Source organism: Balaenoptera ricei, chromosome 13 (assembly GCF_028023285.1).
Source record: "Balaenoptera ricei isolate mBalRic1 chromosome 13, mBalRic1.hap2, whole genome shotgun sequence".
Classification (NCBI taxonomy): domain Eukaryota; kingdom Metazoa; phylum Chordata; class Mammalia; order Artiodactyla; family Balaenopteridae; genus Balaenoptera; species Balaenoptera ricei.
Window position 1 is genome coordinate 72,724,095 of NC_082651.1, and position 23,839 is coordinate 72,747,933.

A 23,839-nucleotide genomic window follows, 5' to 3' on the forward strand; every position below is an offset into this window, starting at 1 on the left:
CTTGTCACCTCTTGCCCCCTTGCCACCATCGCCTACCTCAGAGCGGGCGACAGAAGAGAAAAAGGCAGTTCAGTAGCAATAATGGGTATCAAGTACAGTGCGTAACTGGAATAAGTGCACGGTCGCGCCCCGCTCCCCACTGCTCATGGGGACGCCAGGACCTCAGAGGGTGCAGAGCGAGCCTGAGAGCACCAGGAGCTCCTGTTGCCCGCGCGCGGCGTCAAGACAGTGAGCAACTTCCCCGCACTGCTATCACCGCTTGGAGCTCGCGAGGAGACTACAGCTCCCGGCAGGCCCCGCGCCGACCGCGCGCCCCCGCCCCTCGCGCGCCCCTGTCCCCCCGCCCTCGGGCCTCAGGACGGGACGGGGCGGAGGGAGGGACAGAGGAAGGGGCGCCTGTGGCAGGCGGGATCCTGCGAGGCGCGTGAAGCCTCGCTGGCGCCTGGTCCGGGACCCAGACGCTGGCGGGCGCGGAGTTTCTCACGACCGGCGGAGCCCGCCTCTGTAAGTAGTCGCTTCGGGGAGAGCGGAACAGACACCGAAAAAGTTAGCGCCGCAGCGGCCGCCGCTTTGTTCTCCCAGCACGTCGGGTGAGGCGGCGGCGGCGGCTGCAGCCTCCCCTCCCCCACCCACCCGCACGCGGCGGCGGCGGCGGCGGCGGCGGTGGCGGAGGGACTCGGATCCCGCGCGGGGCTGGGCAGCGGCCGCCGGGGTTGGGCGGGAAATTGGTAGAGCGCGCGGCGGGAGGAGCGGGCGGTGGGCGCTGCTGCGAGCGGGGGCGCCGGCGCTGCAGCCATATGGGGCCAAGTTCCGGCGTGGGCGCCGACGCCAACTTGGAGTCGCGCTCCGCCGGCGACCACCGCGCTCGGCCTCTCGGACCCAGTCTCTTACCGGGTCCCTCCAACTAGCTCCCAACGCCAGATCGGCGGCACTCACGCTGCCGAATTTTGGATGAGCCTTTCCCTTTTCTTTTCACCACTTTACCTTGTACGCGTCGCAAAGAGTGAGTCGGCGGCGCTTAGAGAACGTAAGCCCCCACCCCAATTTCCTGAGTCTTTAGTTTTGCAAGTTGCGGCGGAGCTCCGAGTCGGTCTCATCCCCGGGAGGGTTTTCTTAAGACGAAACACTGAGGAGCGCGACTGCGTCTTTGAGCAGTAAAAATAACTCCATACTGTTCGATTGCCTGTTGGATATTTTATTTGAAGTCATCGCAGTCAGAAGCATAGGCCTTGCCGTGTGCAGGCACGAGTATAAATCGAGCGACAGCGTGTGTGGGAGCTGCAGACTTTTCCATACACAGATTGATGGCTTGGACGTAACTGTCTCTTCAACCACACCCATCCCCACAGGAAATAAGACTATCGGTGTCATCTTTGATTAGGAAGGATAAGTTACACCCTGAACTGCTACTTTGTTCGACACAGCCTTAATGAGCTGTAGAGGCAAATGAAACGAAAACTTATAAAATACCGTAATTTGTACCCTAGAAAACGTTAGCGTGTTACTCTTATACTGTTTCTCCTTTGTACTTAATGCTGCAGTTCCTAAAGTTTTAGCGGCTGTGATTTTCTTTAGATCAAGCTTACTTAGTAAATTTAAGGCTGTGAGGACAACTCTGGATTTTTGGCTGAAAGCATCCATCAAGTTCCCCGACCGAGATCTAGGCCAGTTTTACTTAATAAAGGAACCCTTTCCTCCTTCCGTGTTAGGATCTGGATTCAGAGCAAGCAAGGACATTCAGCCAAAAAAGAAGTTACAAGTTTTATTAAAAGTATTTAAAACGTGTCACAGAAGCCTTCATGTTAGGTTTTGCTTCGGTAGGTAATGTAGATGTGGTCGGCCTGATCAGAGGAACTTGAATATTTGACAAGCCCGTTTTCCATCCTCAGTTCTATAATTTGGTATATAGCTTTTAACTTTTTAGGATGACTCAGATTCAAGAATGTTGACTGGTTTATTATCTTGAAATGAATGTTTTAAGCATCTCAGATCGTAGTGAGTCTTTTAAATATATAAATTTTATAAGCTTTCAGTTTCATGAGGTGACGTCTTTAAAATAGAAATTTCTCTCTTAGTGGATTGCTTTTAATCTAAAAACTGCCATGCCCCCCCCCAAAAAAAGAGCTTAATAAATCAAGTTCTTGGATATTAAATTTTTTAAATTATATAAGAATTGGGAAAATCTTATACAGAAAAAAAAAGAATGGTCATTTAAATGCATGTTTCTTAAGGGACATTTTGTTCTCATTTTTAAAAAGACATTCTAAAGTTGATGAAAATATTACCATATTAGAGTTAATTGCTCATTTTAAAAAGAAACTGATTTTACAGAACTTGATATTGGGAAATTATTAGCTAGTACAGTTTTTAATTTGATTTGATAATAATCATGCTTATGATTCATAATCTGTGCAGATAGTACTTTGAGTCTCTGATTATGTAATTCAAATTGAACATGTATGTGAGCCTTTTTGGAGCAGTTGTCTCATTAATGAAAAAACTTGAGATAATGTACTTAGGTGATGTTTTAATTTTAATTTCAGTGTAGAAGAAGGTTTTCTCCACTTGTGTGATTAGTTTATAGTGGCTGTATGTAAGAAATTGCTCATTGGCTATGAGTCAGATTTCTCAGATACCACTGGTGCAGAGAGAGGTTATGAAGATACAACAAGCCAAATGTAAATTTGTACAGCATCACCAGACTGGCAGTCCGTAATCTTGTTACTGGATAAACTTTTCAGTGCCTGAGCAGAGAGCAGACTTGGTGTGCTCTATCTCTATTCTCTCTGACAGTGGAAAAGACTGAGATTCAAATACCCCTGGTCTAGATGAGCTGAATTTTACCAGCAACAATTTAGTTGAATGCTGAGCTTTTAGGAGGAAAAGTATTTATATTAATCTAAGGTGATAGTTACATTTTTGAAAATATATAAGTAGGTGTAGGGATTGCTAGAAACTATGATTTTAAAAACCATCAACAAAGTTACTTGGATTTTTCATACAATATAAAAGCAACATCAGGATTATTAAGCAAAGTCAGGCCTGTATCAAGGTAGAACATGGATACTGACTTCAGGACTCTGGTCAGTATTGCATTGAAAAAGGCCATATGCTTTTTGTACATACTGAAAGAATACAGTACATATCAACAGGAGAAAAAAAGACCCTGCATTCATTAGCATTCCTAGCACACAAAACTTAATTAAACCAGGAAAACCTGTTATTGGTAGGGAGTCATGGTGTAAATATTATGATATTCTGAATAGGAAAAGTGTTTTACCTCTTTACTTTTGCCTTTACTGAGTACAAAAAGGACACTGCCTACACTAAATGATGAACTTCGTTTTGAAGTATTTACTAGCTGGATTTGTTTTGTCTTCCGGAATCCTCTTTGCTTCTCTCTCTGCTTCCCTGACTCCTACTTACCCTTTGGTTTTAGCTTCATTAAAGGTGCCTTGCCTGTGAACCTCAGTTGAAATTAGTTCCTCTCAGTATACTCTGTCATATCACTTTTCATAATTTGTAATTGCCTTGCTATTAATGTGAATATTTGTTTAATGTGTGTGTCTCATATCACACTGTAAGCTCCAGAGAGAGCAATAGCCATGTCTGTTTTGGTCACTGCTGTACAACCTGAGTCTCTCATAACAGTCTAGCAGATAATAGGCACTCAATAAATATTTGTTGAATGAAAATGCTGCTGTTAGAGCTTCTTATAATTAGAGGCTTTGCTAAGAAATGAGATAATGTATATGTAGGGGGAGTTGAGGGAGAGGGAGAGAAAGGGTAGATCAACTTGTGATGTTACTGTGAAGTAACCCTCCGTTAAGTCACCTAACCTCCAGGGCCTTTATTTTTACCTTGTCTGTAATAATAGGGCAGGTTGAGCTCAAGATTCCTTTAATATGCCATCTTTTGATTCCATTCAACAATAGTGACAATTTCATTTGAATGAAATATGTGACAGATAATTCCCCCAAAGAATATTTGAGATGTTGCAAATAAACATATTAGAAATGCTTGCCAACTCATAGCTATTAGCAACAAACATATCTAATTGATTTATGAATTAGTATGATGTACTATTGTCTCAGTTTTCTGATTGAAGCATAAAGACAAAATTAGAGTTGTTAGATTTTTTTTGATATTTAGTCTTAATATTTTGCACCCTACATCTTGTTGCATCTTACAGATCAAATCAAGGTTCCATAAAGCAAAACAAGGAGAGGGAAAACAGATGGGATGAGTGGGCAGAAGCTAATATGATAGCTCACTTAGTTTCTTCTATTTGTGTTCATGCTGAAACTGTAAAAAAATATTTTTATACAAAAGTATAACATATAGTTTATTAATAGTTATCGATCGTTCTGATAGTTGATTGTAATCATAAGACAGTTACTGTTATTTGGCTAATATTAGCAGGTATTATAAAATGGAAATTTAGTGGGAAGATATCCGTAACAAATAAATTATTATTCTTGAACACATTGGTGTCTTGTATTTTGAAGTATTTAACCTGCATACAGTATTATTCATAGATATTTGACTCACCTTTTTATGACAGTTCAGCTTTTTGAAACTGCTCACGTCAGGTGTTTTAAGGACCTCATTACCTCATGAGAAAACCTGTTGTAGATTGTTCTTAGGTTGTTGGAGGTGAAGTGAAGAAGTATAAAGAACATGGGCTTTGGAGTCAGGGAAACTTTGGTGTGAATCCCAGTTCCATCACTTATTAGCTGTGTAGTCGTGGGTAAGCAACAATTCTGAAACTCTGGTTCCTTTTCTGTAAAGCAGTTAAACAAATTTCCTAGTGTCATAGCAAGGATTTAATGAAGTTTGATATCTCAGTTGCAGTGTTTAGTATGAAGTAGGAGCTTAATTGTTAATTCTTTCACCTAATTACTGTGAAAATTGCTAAAACTTAGCACTTAGGATAAGCCAGATACCACTGTAGATATTGTACACGCAGTAGCACAGTCCTCATAGCTGTTATCTTCATTTTACCTCTACCCTCTACCCTCTACAATGATACTGAATAAAACCAATTATTCTCTGTTAATTTCCTAATCTTATGTTTGCACTGTGTCCACCCAGTAACACAACTCCCTGGGTGTGTGGTGTGAGTAGGGATAACACTTCATAAATGAATACATTGTTATCAATAGCAAAAAATAAATAAATCATCCATATAAAAATGGGGAAAAAAACCCAATTATTCTCTTAACACCTTTTCATATTTGAAGACCATTATTCTGCTTGGTTGTGTTAAGCATAATTTGTCACATGACATTGTTTTCAGCTTTATCTAGATATGTACTCTATTATTTTTTTACATCAATATAGCTCTTAGAAGCGTGGACTGTAAAAATGAATACAGTGGTAACGTAAGCTGACTAGCAACCAGTATACTGATTGATGCTGATGTGTTCTCAGTGTCCTGGGGGTTTATGTTTACATTAGTTAGTCACCCATTATATTAGCAGCCGTTGTTAAACTCTTGGGTTGATAAGTCCTCTAATGAACAGGCTCTAAGTCAGCATTTCTCCATTTCTATATTGCACATTTGACTTTTTGAACTAAATGTAAAGCTTTACTCTCATCATTGTTATAGTTTACTTGAATTTTAGTTTATTTCTCCCAGATTGTACAATCTGAGTATTTTATAAGCATGTCTTCCATGTCTTTATTATCTTATAAATAATCAAAAACAATATAGGGCCAAGGGCAGAGTTCCAATGCACTCCCCTAAAGGCTTCTCTAAGTTGATACAGAGCAGCAAACTTAACCAACTACACTAACATCTAACTCATACTCAAACAACATATTTACAAAAATAGCATGGAATATCATCTTGCAAATTGTTTTGGCCAGAATACACTAATTTTTTTTCTGGCTTTGCTAATTGTGTGATCTCGGGCAAGTACTTTAAGCCAGTTTTCTCAACTATAAAATGGGTTGTTGTGAGGATTAAGTGAGGAAACACATATGGAATGCTCAGAACGGTGTCTGGCAGATAGAGCTCAATTACTGTGAGTTATTATTTCCTCCATCTAAAAAGGCCAATAACCCCTTTTTTAAAAGGTGTAAATGTAGCTGATTTGGCATTCTGTTTGAATTCATGCTGACTTCTAGTGATCATTATATTCTAAGTATTCGAAAACCATTTGCTTTCATAATCTATTCTCAGATTTGACTAAGGGTTAATATTAAGTTTATATGTCTGCAGTTTCTGAAATCACTTCCCCACTCCTCCAGCCCACAAAACTTGAAGCAGTTCTGACCCATCTCCAGGCCATGACTGTTTCTTTCTGAGCTCTTTCTCCAAGATGATAGGAGTCAGCTTTGTGATTGCACTGACTAATTGCTTTAGCAATATGGAGTGCATTGCGTCTGAACCCGAAGACTTGCACGTCCATAAAGATGTGTTAGTCCCTCTTATTCACCAGGCTCAGGTTTCAGTTCTCAGTGCTCTTCTACAACTTTAGTTTAAAAACTCAGAGAAGGTAAGCAAAAGACAAGTTGAGCAATTGTGCCTTCTCAGTGTGCTCTCTCAACCTTAACAACATCCTCTCTGAGCGGTGATTCTCTCAGTTCCTTGTTCTTTCAGAAATAGTATGTGATTGTGGAGACAGCACTTGGTAGGAAAGTACGAAACTTGGGTCCTGATTCCCACTCCACCTCTTAATGGCCAGGTGATGCTGGGCAAGTTACTTTATCTGCTTTTGCTTCCGTTAACTCATCTGCAAAAATAATAAATAGTATTTGCCTTGTCAAATTCCAAAGAGATATCATGAGATAAAGCATATAAAACATTTACAAGATGTTAAGTGCTGTACAAAATAAAATGGGTTAAAATTATTTATCTGAATGTAGTTCTAAAAGCTTTGTTATCTTTAAGCAGTTTTTTTCTAAGCCATACTTTTTCTTGAACTTGCTCATTCCTAATACTATATCTGTATGTTTTTGCTCTTCTGTTATGTTCATTCTCATTTATTTAGCCCCATTAACTACTTTCCAGAGTCATTCTGCAACCACATTGGATGCTTCACTCTTTTTTATCATTAGACTTGTTTACAGGTATATGGATGGAATTTAAATTGAAAGATCCATCTCTTGTGAGCCATTTCACTTAGCCATGGGGTCATACTTTTAGTTTTTGAACTGTCCTTATGTAAAACAGTGATACATATGTAACTGTGCTTAGCATTCTCTTTTTCACTTTTAGAAATTTTTTATGACAAGATCGCTTTTTCCTATGTTCCTTTCTTAAGTATGTCTTTTACACTTCTTTGTGTCATATAACTGTGTTTAGTATATGCTTCCTTAGTTTTCTGAAAGAAATCTGCTTAGATTTAAACTTTTAATATAAAAAAGAATACTCTTGTCTATGTTAGGGCAATATTATACACCTTTTGTATGGCCGAGTGGTACTTTATTTCTATGACAATGTCAGTTTTACTTTTCTTTTTTGTCCCTTCTGTTTTTCTGTTTTTGTCATAACTCAGTTGTGTATTTGTGGAATAAACGTGTTTGACCTTCAAGTTTTAGGTATTAGTGAGGAATAGCAGGGTTTTGTTTTTTGCTTTTTTTTTTTTTTAGCAGGAGGCTCTCCCTGAAATTATGGGTTCTGATAACTAGACCAAAGAAAAAAGGCTACCCATTAGGATTTATTGGTGAATTATAAACATACAACCAAAATTTATCATTTAAAGAAAGCACAAGGATTCCTTTTTTAAAAAATTAATTAATTAATTTAATTTATTTTGGCTGTGTTGGGTCTTCATTGCTGCGCACAGGCTTTCTCTAGTTGCGGTGAGCAGGGGCTACTCTTCGCTGCAGTGTGCGGGCTTCTCATTGCAGTGGCTTCTCTTTTTGCAGAGCGCGGGCTCTAGGTGCGCGGACTTCAATAGTTGAGGCGCACGGGCTTCAGTAGTTGTGACACGTGGGGTCAGTAATTGTGGCTCGCGGGCTCTAGAGCGCAGGCTCAGTAGTTGTGGTGCACGGGCTTAGTTGCTCCACGGCATGTGGGATCTTCCTGGACCAGGGCTCAAACCCGTGTCCCCTGCATTGGCAGGCAGATTCTTAACCACTGGGCCACCAGGGAAGTCCCAAGGATTCTTGCATTTTTAAAATAATGTTAAGTGAGTATAAAATATTAAAAGTTTCTAAAAAATTTCTTCCAGGCTACCTACATTTCAGAAAGCATCAACTTTTCTCCATGGGCCCATTCACCAAGTGGAATATGCCTGTACTATTTTAAAAAGCCTTTGTGCTTAATCCTGGAAAAATTTGCTCCTCCCAAATGAAAATGAGGACATTTGAGAAGGTGATTTAAGGTGTGGACATTTGAGAAAGTGTCCCATTACATCAAGGAACCAAAGGATAAGTACTGAATAGACTAATCCTAAACACTTTTTATTTTTTAAACTAGGAGGATTTTATTTTGACAGAAAAACAACTATTATTCATTATGTATTTTCTGAAATTAAAAGAGAGAGACAAGAATAGACTTAAAAGAAAATAGATGAAGATGTTTAGTAAATAAACAATGTCAACTCTCTTCTGATGAGGATAATTCAGTGATGTTAAATCCTTTCCAAAACCCTGGTTGTGGTCCTAAAGACAAGACTCTTCTTTGATGGGACTGATATTAAGGGAAGTGGGACCTTTTGTATATTCAACTCACAGTTGTAGAACTTGCCATCATCAGCATGAGTGGCTTAAAAGAGGAAATAAAGAAGCTTTCAACTAAATCTGAAAGTACAGTCATTTTTTTACCACTGTGATTTTAAGGCCTCTTCATAACCATTGAAAAAGAATTGACAACTGTTTTAAAAGATTAAAGAAAGGCAGATGTCTGCAAACAATTCTCCTCCATCATCCCAGAAGTCTGTAATACCTGCAACTCTTCCTGCTGTGCTTCCAGCTCCTTCTCCGTGTTCAAGTCCTAAAACAGGACTCTCTGCGCGACTCTCTAATGGAAGCTTCAGTGCACCGTCACTCACCAACTCCAGAGGCTCAGTGCATACAATCTCATTTCTACTGCAAATTGGCCTTACACGGGAGAGTATTACCATCGAAGCCCAGGAACTATCTTTATCTGCTGTCAAGGATCTTGTGTGCTCCATTGTTTATCAGAAGGTACTGTGCATGCTATTTATGTCAGTAGTTTTTCTAATTAATATTGTTTCTACTGCTTTTCTGTAAATTATACATGCAATAGTGAGTTAACACATATGGATCGGTCAGTTGTTTGTATCCTAATTCTGAGCATTGGGAGAGAGTCCTAATAGACTAAAAGCCTAAAGTCTGAAATTTCAGAGTCTAACAGCTGGAGCCTATATCCAAGCTTTAAAATACTGCTTATTCAATTCATCTCTTTAAGAGCAGGAAAATCAGTGTAAAGTCAGGAGGACTTAAGCAGTCTCACTTGTTTTCAGAGAAAACAATCAGGAGGTAGAAGGCACAAGGCATCAAGGGGGCTTACCAAAAGGGTGAGACACAGCTGCTGCTGAGTCCAGGTCCATACCTTGTTCTTCCTAGGTCCCCTGTATGCTGCCCTTCTGTATACCCTCTTTGTCCCCCTTAGATCCTGATTTCACCTAAACTGCCAGAGGACCACACTCTCTCTGTCTCTTAAAAATTAAGTAAATGAGCTGTAATATATATCAGAATAGAAGAAAATTTTTAAATTGAGGGTGATTTTATTTTGCTTCCAATCTACTCACCCCCTGCCCTGTACCATACCATTTTTTAAGGAATCTTAGCTAAATTTCTTTAATAATCTTGATTTGATGCATGAGCTGGTATGTTCTATGTTTTATCATGAAACTATGTATATAAATAGTATGAATTGGTTATGTTTTCTTTTTAATGGACCAAGCCTATGTTTCAAACAACTTAGTATACTTTGTTTTAAAAATCCTATCAGTAAGATTAATGTGTTTGGATAATGCTACTCGTCTTACTGTTTTTGTTTCAGTTCCTTATGCTTCACATGGTTTAGCATTATCTTCTGATGTAGAAGTAATTAACAGTCAAAAAAATGTTACGTGGTTTGTGAAAATGACCCGTCTCCTGTGTGTTAACAGTGACTTATCTATTTAAATGTGGCCTGAAGTAATTTTAGGTATTCTTTTGTAGATCTGTAGAACCATCTTTGTGTCTTTAAGTATCTTTGCTTTTAATTTCCCTTTCATCAGATGGTAACAGATGTTTTAATAAATATTTTTGCAACTAGGTATTTAATTTAATGGTAAGATTTTAACTTAAATACAATTTGTAACTTTATTGTCTCTCTTTTTTTGAGCCCATAGAAAATCATAACTAATGTTTTGGTAGAGTCTATTCAGTTTTCAACCTTTGGAAATTTTACTTAGTTCTTATATTTATACAGAGGCATACTGATTTTCTACAGGATCATTTTAGAATTAATGTTACTTCCTCATTAATATAGATGTGAGAAGTGGGTCAGATGGGTCAAGTTCTTGGGAAGCTAGATTAAAAATCATAATCTATGAAAAATTCTAGTGAAGCCAAGGAAATAAACAAGATATGGCTCAAGAAAAGATAATTCAGGGTGAACTTTATGCAAATATAAAATAGAATTATTGATTATGGAGATAGCCAGCATAAAATGAATATCATGGTGAACTGAATTTGAATCAATATTGTAGTGATATGGGGATGTGTTTGGCAAAAATATAAAACATGTATGTGACAATCTTATTACACACTCCTTTTGACATGTGCTAGAATCCTAACTGTTGTTTAAGTGTAGTGAAAAAGAGTATTGCGCTTGTAACTAGGTCAGCTCTATTGTTTTTTGTTTGTTTTTGGCCGTCCCATACGGCTTGCGGGATCTTAGTTCGCCAACCAGGAATTGAACCCAGGCCCTCAGCAGTGAGAGCACAGAGTCCTAACCACTGGACCGCCAGGGAATTCCCAGCTCTGTTGTTTATTAACTGCATAACTTTGTGTGATTTGACTTCTCTGGATTACATTTCCACATCTATCAAATGATTGAGTTGGGATGATTTCTTTTCTTTTTTTTTAAAATAAATTTATTTATTTCATTTTTATTTTTGGCTGTGTTGGGTCTTCATCGCTGCATGCGGGCTTTCTCTAGTTGCGGCGAGCGGGGGCTACTCTTTGTTGCGGTGCGTGAGCTTCTCATTGCGGTGGCTTCTCTTGTTGCGGAGCACAGGCTCTAGGTGTACGGGCTTCAGTAGTTGCGGCACGCAGGCTCAGTAGTTGTGGCTCACAGGCTCTAGAGCACAGGCTCAGTAGTTGTGGCGCACGGGCTTAGTTGCTCCGCAGCATGTGGGATCTTCCTGGACCAGGGCTCGAACCTGTGTCCCCTTCATTGGCAGGTGGATTCTTAACCACTGCGCCACCAGGGAAGCCCGAGTTGGGATGATTTCTAGTGTGTAATTCCAGCTGTGAAATTCTGAATCATTTAACCTAAATTTAAGTCTTCACTCTAGAGACAGATAAAGGAGAAAGGAATTTCAAGGAATGATCTACTCAGGTCCTAACTGGAAAGAAATCTTAAGGGAACCGACTCAGATTCTGGGGTTTGATAGAGAGGTTTCATGGATCCCTAACTCACCTGGAAGATGGAAAAACCATGTCAGAAGTTCTTTTCTTATTCTCTCTTAGATTCTTGCTTGCTAATCACTTACTTCCATTACCTACACATGCATAGCTCCAGGTTAACTCCCAGGACTCTGATGGGCACACCTGCTTTTCTTATTTCTGTTCTTAGTAAATACATTTATTGAACCTTTTAAAGATAGAGCACTAGTTAAATTTTAGGAAGTAGATTAACCAAATGTTGTCCCTTCCCTCAAAAAGCTTATAGTCTGGTAAGGGAAACATTTACCAGAATAAAATATGAGAAGTAGAAAGTAAAGTTAAAATAAAAAGTGCTCTTCTCAGGTTGATAAAAGATATGAAAGACTTCATATGAAATGTAACATTTCATCTGATACTAAAAGAATGAGTAAGATTTCAGTGATATGGGAGGTAAGGAGTACATACCAAGGCAAAAAAATCAGGATGAGCAAAGATATGGGAGGGGAAAGGAGGAAGATTATAATTGACAACATTTATTGAGTACCTACTCTATGTCAGGAGCTTCGCACACCCTTTCTGCTTAATACTTGCAACAAGTTTTGGTGCATCTCACATAATGTAAGTTTTTTTTTTCCCTTGTGATGAGAACTTGTAAGATTGTTCTCAACAACTTTCAGATATAAAGTATTGCTAACTGTAGTCACCATGCTGTACATTACATTGCCTGAACTTATTTTATAACTAGAAGTTAGTACCCTTTGACCACTTTCACCCATTTCCCCACCTTCTACCCTTTGTCTCTAGTAATCACCAGCTCTGGTTTTTCCAGATTCCACATATAAGTGAAATCATACAATATTTATTTTTCTCTGCTTGACTTATCTTACTTAGCATACTGCCCTCAAGGTCCATCCATGTTGTTGCAAATGATAGGATTTCCTTCCTTGTATGATTGAATAATGTGTGTGTGTGTGTGTGTGTGTGTGTATCACATTTTCTTTATCCATCTGTCGATGTACACATAGGTTGTTTTCACATCTTGGCTATTGTAAATAATGATACAATAACATGAAGGTGCAGATTTCATTCAAGATAGTGATTTCATATCCTTTGTATACCCAGAAGTGGAATTGCTGGATCACATGGTAGTTCCCGTTTTTAATTTTTTGAGGAACCTCCATGCTGTTCCACAGTGCCTGCACCAATTTACATTCCCACTGACAATGCACCAGGGTTCCCATTTCTCCACATCCTTGTCAACATATGTTATTATCCTTTTGACAGTAGCCATTCTAACGGGTGTGAGGTGATACCTCATTGTGGTTTTGATTTGCATTTCCCTGATGATTATTGATGGAAAACTTTTTCATGTACCTGATGACCATTTGTATGTCTTTTTTGGAAAAATGTTTATTACGTTCCTCTGCCCACTTTTTTTTTTAAATAAATTTATTTATTTTATTTATTTTATTTTTGGCTGCATTGGGTTTTTGTTGCTGCACATGGGCTTTTCTCTGGTTGCGGCGAGTGGGGGCTACTCTGTTGCAGTGTGCGGGCTTCTCATTGTGGTGGCTTCTCTTGTTGCAGAGCACGGGCTCTAGGTGTGCAGGCTTCAGTAGTTGTGGCATGCAGGCTCAGTAGTTGTGGCACACGGACTTAGTTGCTCTGCAGCATGTGGGATTTTCCCAGACCAGGGCTCGAACCCGTGTCCCCTGCATTGGCAGGCAGATTCTTAACCACTGCACCACCAGGGAAGCCCTCCTCTGCCCATTTTTTAATCTAATTGATAGGTGGGGTTTTTTTTGTTTGTGTTGTTTTCTTTTGATATTGAGTTATATGAGTTCTTTATATATTTTGGATATTAACCCTTTATCAGATATAAGATTTGAATATATTTTCTCCAATTCCATAGGTTTCCTTTTCATTTTTTAATGGTTTCCTTTGCTATAGAGAAGCTTTTAGTTTGATTTAGTCATACTTGTTTATTTTTGCTTTTGTTGCCTTTGCTGTTCATGTCAAGTCCAAAAAATCATTGTTGGGTTCGATGTCAAGGAGCTTACCCTCTTATGTTTTCTTCTAGGAGTTTTATGGTTTCAGATCTTATGTTTAAGTCTGTAGTCCATTTTCAGTTGATTTTTGTGTACAGTGTAAGACTGGGCTTCAGTTTCATTCTTCTGCATGTGGCTCTTCAGTTTTCCCAGCACCATTTATTGAAGAGACTGTCCTTTCCCGTTGTATATTCTTGGCTCCTTTGTTGTAAATAAATTGACCATGTACGCATGGGTTTACTTCTGGGTTCTGTTCTGTTTCATTGATTTAATGTGTCCATTTTTATGCCAATACCATATTGTTTTGATTACTGTGGCTTTGAAGTGTAGTTTGAAATCAGAGGCATGATGCCTCCAGCTTTGTTCTTCTTAAGACTGTTTTGGCTATTTAGGATCTTTTGTGGTTCCATACAAATTTTAAGATTGTTTTTTCTATTTTTGTGAAAAATACCATTGGAATTTTGATAGGAATTGCATTGAATCAGTAGATCATTTTGGGTAATATGGACATCTTAATATTCTTTCAGTTTGTGAACATAGAATATCTTTCTATTTATTTGTGTCTTCTACAATTTCTTTCATCAGTGTCTTACAGTTCTCAGTGTATAGGTCTTTCACCTCCTGGGTTAAATTTATTTGTAGGTATTTTATTCTTTTTGATACACCTGCACATGAGTTTGTTTCTTTTTTTTTTCTGACTGCGGCGGGTCTTAGTTGAGGCACGTGGGATCTTTGTTGAGGCATGCGGGATCTTTCATTGCTGTGTGGGGGCTTCCTCTAGTTGTGGCATGCAAGTTTCTCTCTACTTGTGGCATGCGGGTTTTTCTCTCTCCAGTGGTGGTGCACAGACTTCTCTCTAGTTGTGGCATGCAGGCTTCTCTCTAGTTGTGGTGTGCGGGTTTTTCTCTCTCTAGTTGTGGTGCGCAGGCTCTCTCATTGAGGTGCATGAGCTCAGTAGTTGTGGTGCACAGGCTTAGTTGCATGTGGGCTCTTAGTTCCCCGACCAGGGATGGAACCTGCGTCTCCAGCATTGGAAGGTGGATTCTTTACCACTGGACCACCAGGGAAGTCCTGAGATTGCTTCTAATTTCTCTTTCCAGTAGTATGTTATTAGTATATAGAAATGCAATTGACTTTTGTATTTTGACTTTGTATCCTGTAACTTTACTGAAGTTTTAAATTAATTCTAACAGTTTTTTTGGTGGAGTCTTTAAGGTTTTCTATATATAGTGTCACGTCTTCTGCAAATATACAGTTTTGCTTCTTTCTTTCTGATTTGTATGTCTTTTATGTCTTTCTCTTGTCTAACTGCTCTGACTAGGACTTCCAGTACTACGTTGAATAAAGATGGTGAGAGTGGACATCCTGTCTTGTTCCTGATCTTAAAGGAAAAGTTTTCAGCTTTTCACCATTGAGTATGATGTTAGCTGTGGGCTTGTTAATATATGGTCTTTATTATTTTGAGGTACGTCCCTTCTCCACTCACTTTGTTGAGAGTTTTTGTCATGAATTGATGTTGAATTTGGTTAAATGCTCTTTCTGCAACTATTGAGATGATTATGATTTTTATCTTTCATATTGTTAATGTAGTGTATCACATTTATTGATGTGTGTACGTTGAAACATCCTTTCATCCCTGGAATAAATGCCACTTGATTATGTGTACGATCCTTTTAATGAATTCAGTTGGCTAACATTTTGTTGAGGATATTTATGTATATGTTCATCAGGGATATTAGGCTGTAATTTTCTTTTCTTGTAGTGTCCTCGTCTGGCTTTATTATCAGGGTAATGTGGGTCTTGTAAAATGAGTTTGGAAGTGTTCCTTCCACTTCTATTTTTTGGAAGAATTTAAGAAGGATTGGTATTCTTATTTAAATATTTGCTAGAATTTACCGGTAAAGCCCTCTGGTTCTGAGCTTTTGTTTGTTGAGAGGTTTCTGATTACTGATTCAGCCTCCTTACTATTAATTGATCTATTCAGATTTTCTATTCCTTCATGATTCAGGATTGGCAGGTTGCATGTTTCTAGGAATTTATCTACTTCCTCTAAGTGTCCAGTTTGTTGGTGTGTAATTGTTCATAGTAACCTCTTACGATCCTTTGTATTTATGTGTATCAGTTGTAATGTCTTCTCTTTCATTTGTAATTTTGTTTATTTGAGTCTTCTCTCTTTTTTTCTTGTTAAGTCTGTATAAAGGCTTGTCGATTTTGTTTATCTTTTTTAGAAACCAGCTCTTAGTTTCATTGATCTTTTCTGTTGTCTTTTTAGTCTCTATTTCATTTATTTCCACTGTGATCTTTGTCGTTTCCTTCCTTCTACTACTTCTTGTTCTTTTTCTAGTTCCTTGAGGTATAAAGTTAGGTTGTTTATTTGAGATCTTTCTGTTTTCTTTTTATTCTTTTTATTTTTATTTTTGGCTGCATTGGGTCTTCGTTGCTGCGCACGGGCTTTCTCTAGTTGTGGTGAGTGGGGGCTGTTCTTCGTTGCACTGCATGGGCTTCTCATTGTGGTGGCTTCTCTTGTTGAGGAGCATGGGCTCTAGGCACATGGGCTTCAGTAGTTGTGGTTCGTGGGCTCTAGAGCGCAGGCTCAGTAGTTGTGGCATACGGGCTTAGTTGCTCTGCGGCTTGTGGGATCTTCCCGGACCAGGGCTTGAACCCGTGTCCCCTGCATTGGCAGGCGGATTCTTAACCACTGCGCCACCAGGGAAGTCTTGAACATCTTTTTGAGGGGCACAATTCAACAGTCCATTTCAAAATAATTTTGTATATGGTAAGCTAAGAATCAAACTTCGTTTCTTTTTGTAGGACATCAGATTTTTCCAGGACCATTTGTTGAAAAGACTATTCTTCCCTTACTCAATTACTTTAGTACCTTGGTTGTAAATCAGTTGACCACATATATCTTGGGCCATTTCTGAACACTGTTTTGTTTTATTGACTTATGTGTCTGTATCCTTAAACTAATTCCACGTTGTCTTGAATTCTTTAGTTTTATAAAGACATGATGTCAGGGCATAAATCCTCCAACTTTGTTCTTTTTTTCGAAACTGTTTATCCCAGTCTGCGTCCTTTGCATTTCCATATAAATGTTAAAATCAGCTTGGTGATTTATACATAAAAGCCTACCAGAATTGTGTATATCATTTTTTATCTGTGTTTCATGTTTTTGATGCAGTTTTAAATGGGGTTTTTAAATTTTCTAATTTTTTTTTAAACATCTTTATTGGAGTATAATTGCTTTACAGTGTTGTGTTAGTTTCTGCTGTATAACAGGGTGAATCAGCTATATGCATACGTATATCCCCATATCCCCTCCCTCTTGCGTCTCCCTCCCACCCTCCTTATCCCACCCCTCTAGGTGGTCGCAAAGCACCCAGCTGATTTCCCTGTGCCATGCAGCTGCTTCCCACTATCTATTTTACATTTGGTAGTGTATGTATATCAGTGCTACTCTCTTACTTCATCCCAGCTTACCCTTCCCCCTCCCCATTTCCTCAAGTCCATTCTCTACATCTTTGTCTTTATTCCTGTCCTGCCCCTAGGTTCATCAGAACCATTTTTTTTTTAGATTCCATATATATGTGTTAGTATACAGTATTTGTTTTTCTTTCTGACTTACTTCACTCTATGACAGACTCTAGGTCCATTCACCTGACTACAAATAACTCAATTTCGTTTCTTTTTATGGCTGAGTAATATTCCATTGTATATATGTGCCACATCTTCTTTATCCATTCATCTGTCGATGGACACTTAGGTTGCTTCCATGTCCTGGCTATTGTAAATAGTGCTGCAGTGAACATTGTTAAATTTTCTAATTTCTGGTTTTTCATTTTAGTATATAGAAATACAATTGATTTTTGTACATTGACACTGTGTCCTACAACCTTGCTAAATTCACTTACTAGTTCTAGTAACTTTTAAAGTTTCTTTAGGATTCTCTACATAGATGATCTTGTCTTTTGTAAATATAGCTTTATATCTTGCCTTCCAATATTTCATTTCTTTTTCGTGTTTTGTACTGGAGGCTACAACCTCTAGTACAATATTGAATAGAAGTGATAAGAGTAGACATCTGTGCCTTGTTCCCAATCTTAAAAGGAAAAGCATTCAGTCTGCCACTATTAAATATCATGTAAAGTTTTTTAGATGTTTTTCAACAGGTTGAGGAAGTTCCTGTCTGCTCCTAGTTGGCTGAAACTTTTTATCTTGAATGATTGTGTATTTTATTAAATACTTATTCTGCATATATGTATTTTTCTCTTTTAGTCTGTTAATATGATGAGTTATGTTGACTTACTTTGAAATGTTGAACCAACCTTGCATTCCTGGAACAAACTCTCTTGGTCATCATATATTATCCTTTTTATACTCTGCTTGATTCAACTTACCTATATTTTCTTAAGAATTTTTTCTTGTAAGATCATGAGGAATATTGGCCTGCAGTTTTTTCTTCTGTTATCTTTGTGTGGCTTGGTATCCAGGTAATGTTGGCCCCACAAAATGAGTTTGGAATTATTTCCCTCCCTCTTCTGTTTTCTGAAGAAATTTGTGTTAAATTGATATTACTTCCTGAAATGTTTGCTAGAATTCACCAATGAAGCCATCTGTGCCTGGAATTTTCTTCATGAGGAGGTTTTAAACTCAGTTCCTATTCTTTAATGGACATAGAGCTATTCAAATTGTCTACTTCTTTGTGAGTGAACCTTGGTAATTTGTGTCTTTAAAGGAAAATTTTCATTTCATCCAAGTTATCAAATCCATCGGCAAAAATTGTGCATTATGTTCTCTTATCATCCTTTAAAGTCTGTAGGATCTCTAGTGATGGTGTCATTTTCATTCCTAATATTGATAATTTCTGCGTTTCTTCCCCTCCACACTCCCTTGTTCTTTCTGGCTAGAGGTTTTTATCAACTTTATTTTCAGTGAAGTAGTTCTTGGTTTTATTGATTTTTCTCTTTTGTTGTCTTTTTTTCTCCCCTTTTTTCTACCTCCTTTGGGTTTAACTTGCTTTATCTTTTCATTTTTTTAAGGTAGAAGCTTAAGTCATTTATTTGAGTCTTTTTTCCCATTAATATAAGTGCTATAAGTCTAGTGCTGTAAGTTTCCCTCTAACCACTACTTTAGCTGCATACCACAGAGTGATATGTTGTGTTTTCATTTTCATTCAGTTCACTTCATTTCCTGATTTCTCTTGTGATTTCTTCCTTGATCCATTGATTGTTTAATTTGGAAGAAATTTGAAATTTTTCAGATATTTTTCTGTTATAGTGATTTCTAGCTTTATTTCAGTTTTGGCTCAGGAATATACTTTGTATAATTTCAACCTGTATATTTACTAAGATTTGTTTTATAGTATAGGACTTTGTCCTTCAATATATTCTGTGTGTTATATTTGTAATTTTTTAAAATGTGTATTCTGCTTTTGTATAGTGGAGTTTTCTATAAATATCAATTAGGTCAATGGGTTGATAGTGTTTTCTGTATCTCCTTTTATTTGTTCTGTCATTTACTAAGAAAGGAATATAGGAATCTCTCAACTATAATTTTAGATTTGTCTGTTTCTCCTTTCAGTTTTTGCTTCATGTTTTTTCAAGCCGTTATTTGCAAGCACATTTGAGATTTTTACAGCCTTTGATATATTGATCCCTTTTTTAATATAATTGTTCTTCTTTATCTCTGGTTATATATCTTATTCTGAAGTCAACTTTGGTATTAATATAACCATTTCTGCTTTTTGTTTTTCTAATTAGTTTTTTCATTGTGGTTTCTTTTTACATGTTTTTGCTTATAACCTCTCTTGTATCTTCATATGTAATGAGGGTTTTTTGTAGAGTGCATGTCGTTGGGTCATGCTTTTTAAATTTAATCTGTCAACTTCTGCTTTTTAAGTGTTTAGACCATTTATATTTAACACAAGTTTTAACATAGATGCATTTAAAAATACTGTTTTCTGTTTCTCCCTTCAGGTCTTGAGTCATTTTCTCCCTTTTTTTCTGCCTTCTTTTGAATTGTGTTACATGATTCCATTTTGTCTCCACTATTGGTTTATTATGCTCTTAAAAATTTCTTTCAGCAATTGCTCTAGTGCAGGGACAGCAAACTACATCTATGGGCCAAATCCACCCCATCATCTTTTTTTGTGAATAGAGTTTTATTGGAACATAACATGCTTATTCATTTATATCTTGCCTATGGCTGCTTTCATGCAACAGCAGCAGAGTTAAGTAGCTGTGACAGAGACTGTATGGGCCACCAAACCTAAAATACTACTCTCTGGCCTTTTACAGAAAATATTTGCCAATCCTTGCTCTAGTTTATGTAGTATGTATCTTTATCTTATCATAGACCATCTTTAAACAATATCATACCACTCTGTATGTAATGTAGTATATCCCTTGGAATAGTATATTTCTGTTTTCTTTCTGTTGTCATTTGTGCTACTGTTGTCATACACTTTATTTCTGCATGTAGTCGATTCTCATTATTTGTGATATTTATGTTCTGTAAAGTGACCTCTGACATCGAATTAGTGAATACCAAACCCTTGCTCTTAGGGCAAATACAGGGTTAGGTTCCTGAAGAGCATCAGGACACATTTTTGTCTATCAGTAAATATATAATCTTGTTTTATGTGTGTTTCTGCTTAAAAATACCTTATTTAATATATATTGTTGATTCATTAACATTGATCTCATGGCCAGAAGCACGGTAACTCATGCCTGAATGAAGCTTATCTAACACACATATTTTCTCCATAAGGCACATCATAGCCTTCTTGCACTTAGGAACACTAGACAGCACATCAGCACTATGCTTGGGGGCCATTTTAAGCAGAGAAATCACCACAAAAAAAGCCCCCAGATTGAGAACACGTGGCACTAAATAGACTGAAAAAGACTTGCATTTTATACTATGAGAGGCAGAGCATCACCTTGTTCAGTTTCAGCTGGGAACATGCACAGAGTGACAGATTTTTCACCTTCTCTGCATGTCTGCAAATGACTGAAAAAGCACAGAGTATTGATTTTTGTGTTACAAATAAATTTTAGCAAGTAGGCACATTCACAGATACAGAATCTGCAAATAATGAGGATTGACCTTTGTTACAGATCCCTTAACACATTGTTATTCTTCTTGCTTTTAACAGTAAATTATGTTTTTAGAAAGTTGAAGCTGAAGAAAATGATCTTTTATATTTATCCACTTATTTAACATTTTCAGTACTCCTCATTACTTTGTGTTAGATCTGAATTGTATGCAATATGTCCTTTCTCTGTCTTCATTTAGATTTTTCAGCAATTTGAAAATCACATGCCTTATTGTAGTTTTCTTTCTGTTTTGTTGCTGGGGGTTGTTAAGCTTGGTCTTGAGATTATAGTTTCTTCAACTTTTGAGACTTTTTGTATTCCTTGAAGCTTCTTTTAGTCTTTATCTGTGTCATTTCTACCACCCTTTAAAAATTTTCCTAAACATGCTCTTGTTTACTTTCTTCCTCCTCTTCTTTCTATCTAATCCAGACTTTCATTTGAAATATGCAGTGCAATAGGAAAGCTATATTTGAATTGCCTCCAGGTTGTGCTGTGACCACACCTGAGCTAATAGGCATTTTTAAAACCGTTTTCAATCCCAGCCTGCTGTTTTTTTTTTAAAGTTAGTTTATTTTTTAAATTTTATTTATTTATTTATTTTTGGCTGCGTTGGGTCTTTGTTGCAGCGCACGGGCTTCTCTAGTTGTGGCACAGACTCTAGAGCACATGGGCTCAGTAGTTGAAGCGCGGGCTTAATTGCGGTGTGTGGGATGTTAGTTCCTCGACCAGGGATCAAGCCTGGGCCCCCCTACATTGGGAGCATGGAGTGTTAACCACTGGACCACCAGGGAAGTCCCCCCAGCCTACTGTTGAAAATAGGTTGGAGTGTGAACCAAGCTCCTTGTCAAAGTTTTGCATGATTCAGTAATTTTTGATAAGTTGGTCAGTTGGTTGCAATCAAATGAACAAGCTAATACACATACTTTGACAAATGCAGACTTTACCTCAGTGTTTGCATCTTTTTTTCTACAAAATCTTATCCAGTCTACTTATATCTACCTTTAAACAGTACACAGGAAAATTTCCTGATTACCCTTCAGTGAGCATTTCCTAATGACCAGCTTTTTTTTAAATTAGGATCAACATTTTCAAAGTTTGTCATATTTATGCAAAAATGGCTAAATTTTCAAAAATCTTTTACCACAAGGTCACATGTTGTGAAGGATCAAGATTCTTAAATGTTTACAAGGTCCATGTATGTGGTTGCAAGCTTAAGTGCAACTTAAATGTGACTTACTTTGTAACAGTGGTTTTCAACTCTAGCTGCACGTGAGAATAACCAGGGAGCCTAACAGACTCTTTCCCAGACCAGTGAAGTCATGCTCTCTGGGGGTGGAGAGTTTGTATAAGCACTATGGTTCTCATGAGCAGCCAAAGTCAAGAACCTCTACTTTAATGGAAATCGACAAGCATAAATGACCAGATAAGTGATAATCTGAAGATATTTTTTCCAAATATTTAAATTGCATATTTTGTTGTATGAGCTTGCTGTCATTGTTTTCCACATGCAATAATATATTTTTAAGACATCTTATAATTCAAAAATTCAATGAGGTCTATATCCGATTATAGGTTAATATGACAGTTCAAAATTTTATATTAGAAAAATGCTAGTGATTTCATTTCTTCTATTTGGCAGATTACAGAGAGCTAAATGGCACCTTTCCTAGATGCCATTATGTGTTATGACTTCATGCAACTAAACAAATGTTTGTGGTATAGTTACTCTGTTCAATCACAGTGCTGGATATTATGGAGCCTATCAAGATAAAAGATAAATTCACTGCCTCTAATGATTTATGCTCTAGAAAAAAGAGATGATGAGCGAATGTCAAATTACTGTAATGTAAGGTAGATCACGATAAGTCCTGAAATAAAGCTACAAAAATGGTAAATGACTCAAAAGAAGAACTGTCATCTTGTTGGGGAGTTATGACAGCCTGTTTTAAACCCTACTTTTTGCTTTCATTATCACCAACTGTAGTCCTTCACCTAGAGAGCTAAACTTCAGTTGCTAGTAAAATGCCCCACCACTACTTTGATAGCTTGTAGCATGAATACAAGATGCATTAACATCCTCAGTAGTCAGTGAGAGAGCAGAAACCATCTATTTATTCATTTCACAGTCAAATGAATAAAACTTTATGCTTCTGATTCCTAGTAGTGTTCTAAATTTTATTAGAGCTAGACCTAGTTATTCAAGAATTCATGGTGATTTCTGTTCTCCTCACTCCTCTGCAATTAACTAGACAAACATTTGGGGTTGCTGGCAGTGAACAAGTGACAGAAATATGTGATTATTTTTGTAAGGTATTATTGCAAGAACACTTAGAAAAAAATGGTTATGATTCCCAAAGGCATATCTCTAGTCCAGATTCCTTCCTAAGCTCCAACCGTGCCATATTCTGTCTTATTACTAGGCCTTTGTGCCTGCTGTTCTTTTCCTTGGAACACTCTTCCCCTGCCACATCCTCTGCTTAAACCTCCAGGAAGTCTTTTCCTGACCTCCTCAGTCTGGGTTAGGTGCTGGTATCCTGTACAACCTGTATTTTAACTTTCATCATATTGATTGTAATTGTCCTTTTACTTGAAAGTATCCACCGTAAAACTGTAAGCTCTGTAAGGTCAGGCATCATATCCATAGCAGGTGCTCAACAGATGTTTTTTTTTTTTTTTTAATAGATCTTTGTTGGAGTATAATTTCTTCACAATACTGTGTTAGTTTCTGTTGCACAACAAAGCGAATCAGCCATATGCATACGTGTCCTCATATCCCCTCCCTCTTGAGCCTCCCTCCCATCCTCCCTATCCCACCCCTCTAGGTCATCGCAAAGCACTAAGCTGATCTCCCTGTGCTATGCTGCTGCTTCCCACCAGCCACCTGTTTTACATTCGGTAGTGTATATATGTCGATGCTACTGTCACTTCACCCCAGCTTCCCCCTCCCACCCCATGTCCTCAAGCCCATTCTCTATGTCTACCTCTTTATTCCTGCCCTGCAACTAGGTTCATCAGTTCCATTTTTTTTTTTTTTTTTTAGATTCCATATATATGCATTAGCATACGGTATTTGTTTTTCTCTTTCTTATTTACTTCACTCTGTATGACAGACTCTGG

General features: G+C 37.8%; 1 protein-coding gene across 2 annotated transcripts in view; it reads left to right on the plus strand.

Moving 5' to 3' along the window:
• Positions 1–360: 360 nt before the first annotated feature.
• The window catches only part of PRKD3 (protein kinase D3), an 81,859-nt gene continuing 58,380 nt past the window's right edge, over positions 361–23,839 (plus strand). The window contains exons 1-2 of one of the 2 annotated variants that reach the window (XM_059943585.1): positions 418–504; positions 8,184–9,141. In XM_059943585.1, the coding sequence (XP_059799568.1) occupies positions 8,854–9,141 (288 nt within the window). In that variant the 5' untranslated portion in view covers positions 418–504; positions 8,184–8,853. Of the gene's footprint in view, positions 505–8,183; positions 9,142–23,839 lie in introns of both variants that reach the window. The other variant, XM_059943586.1, reaches the window with a different exon arrangement.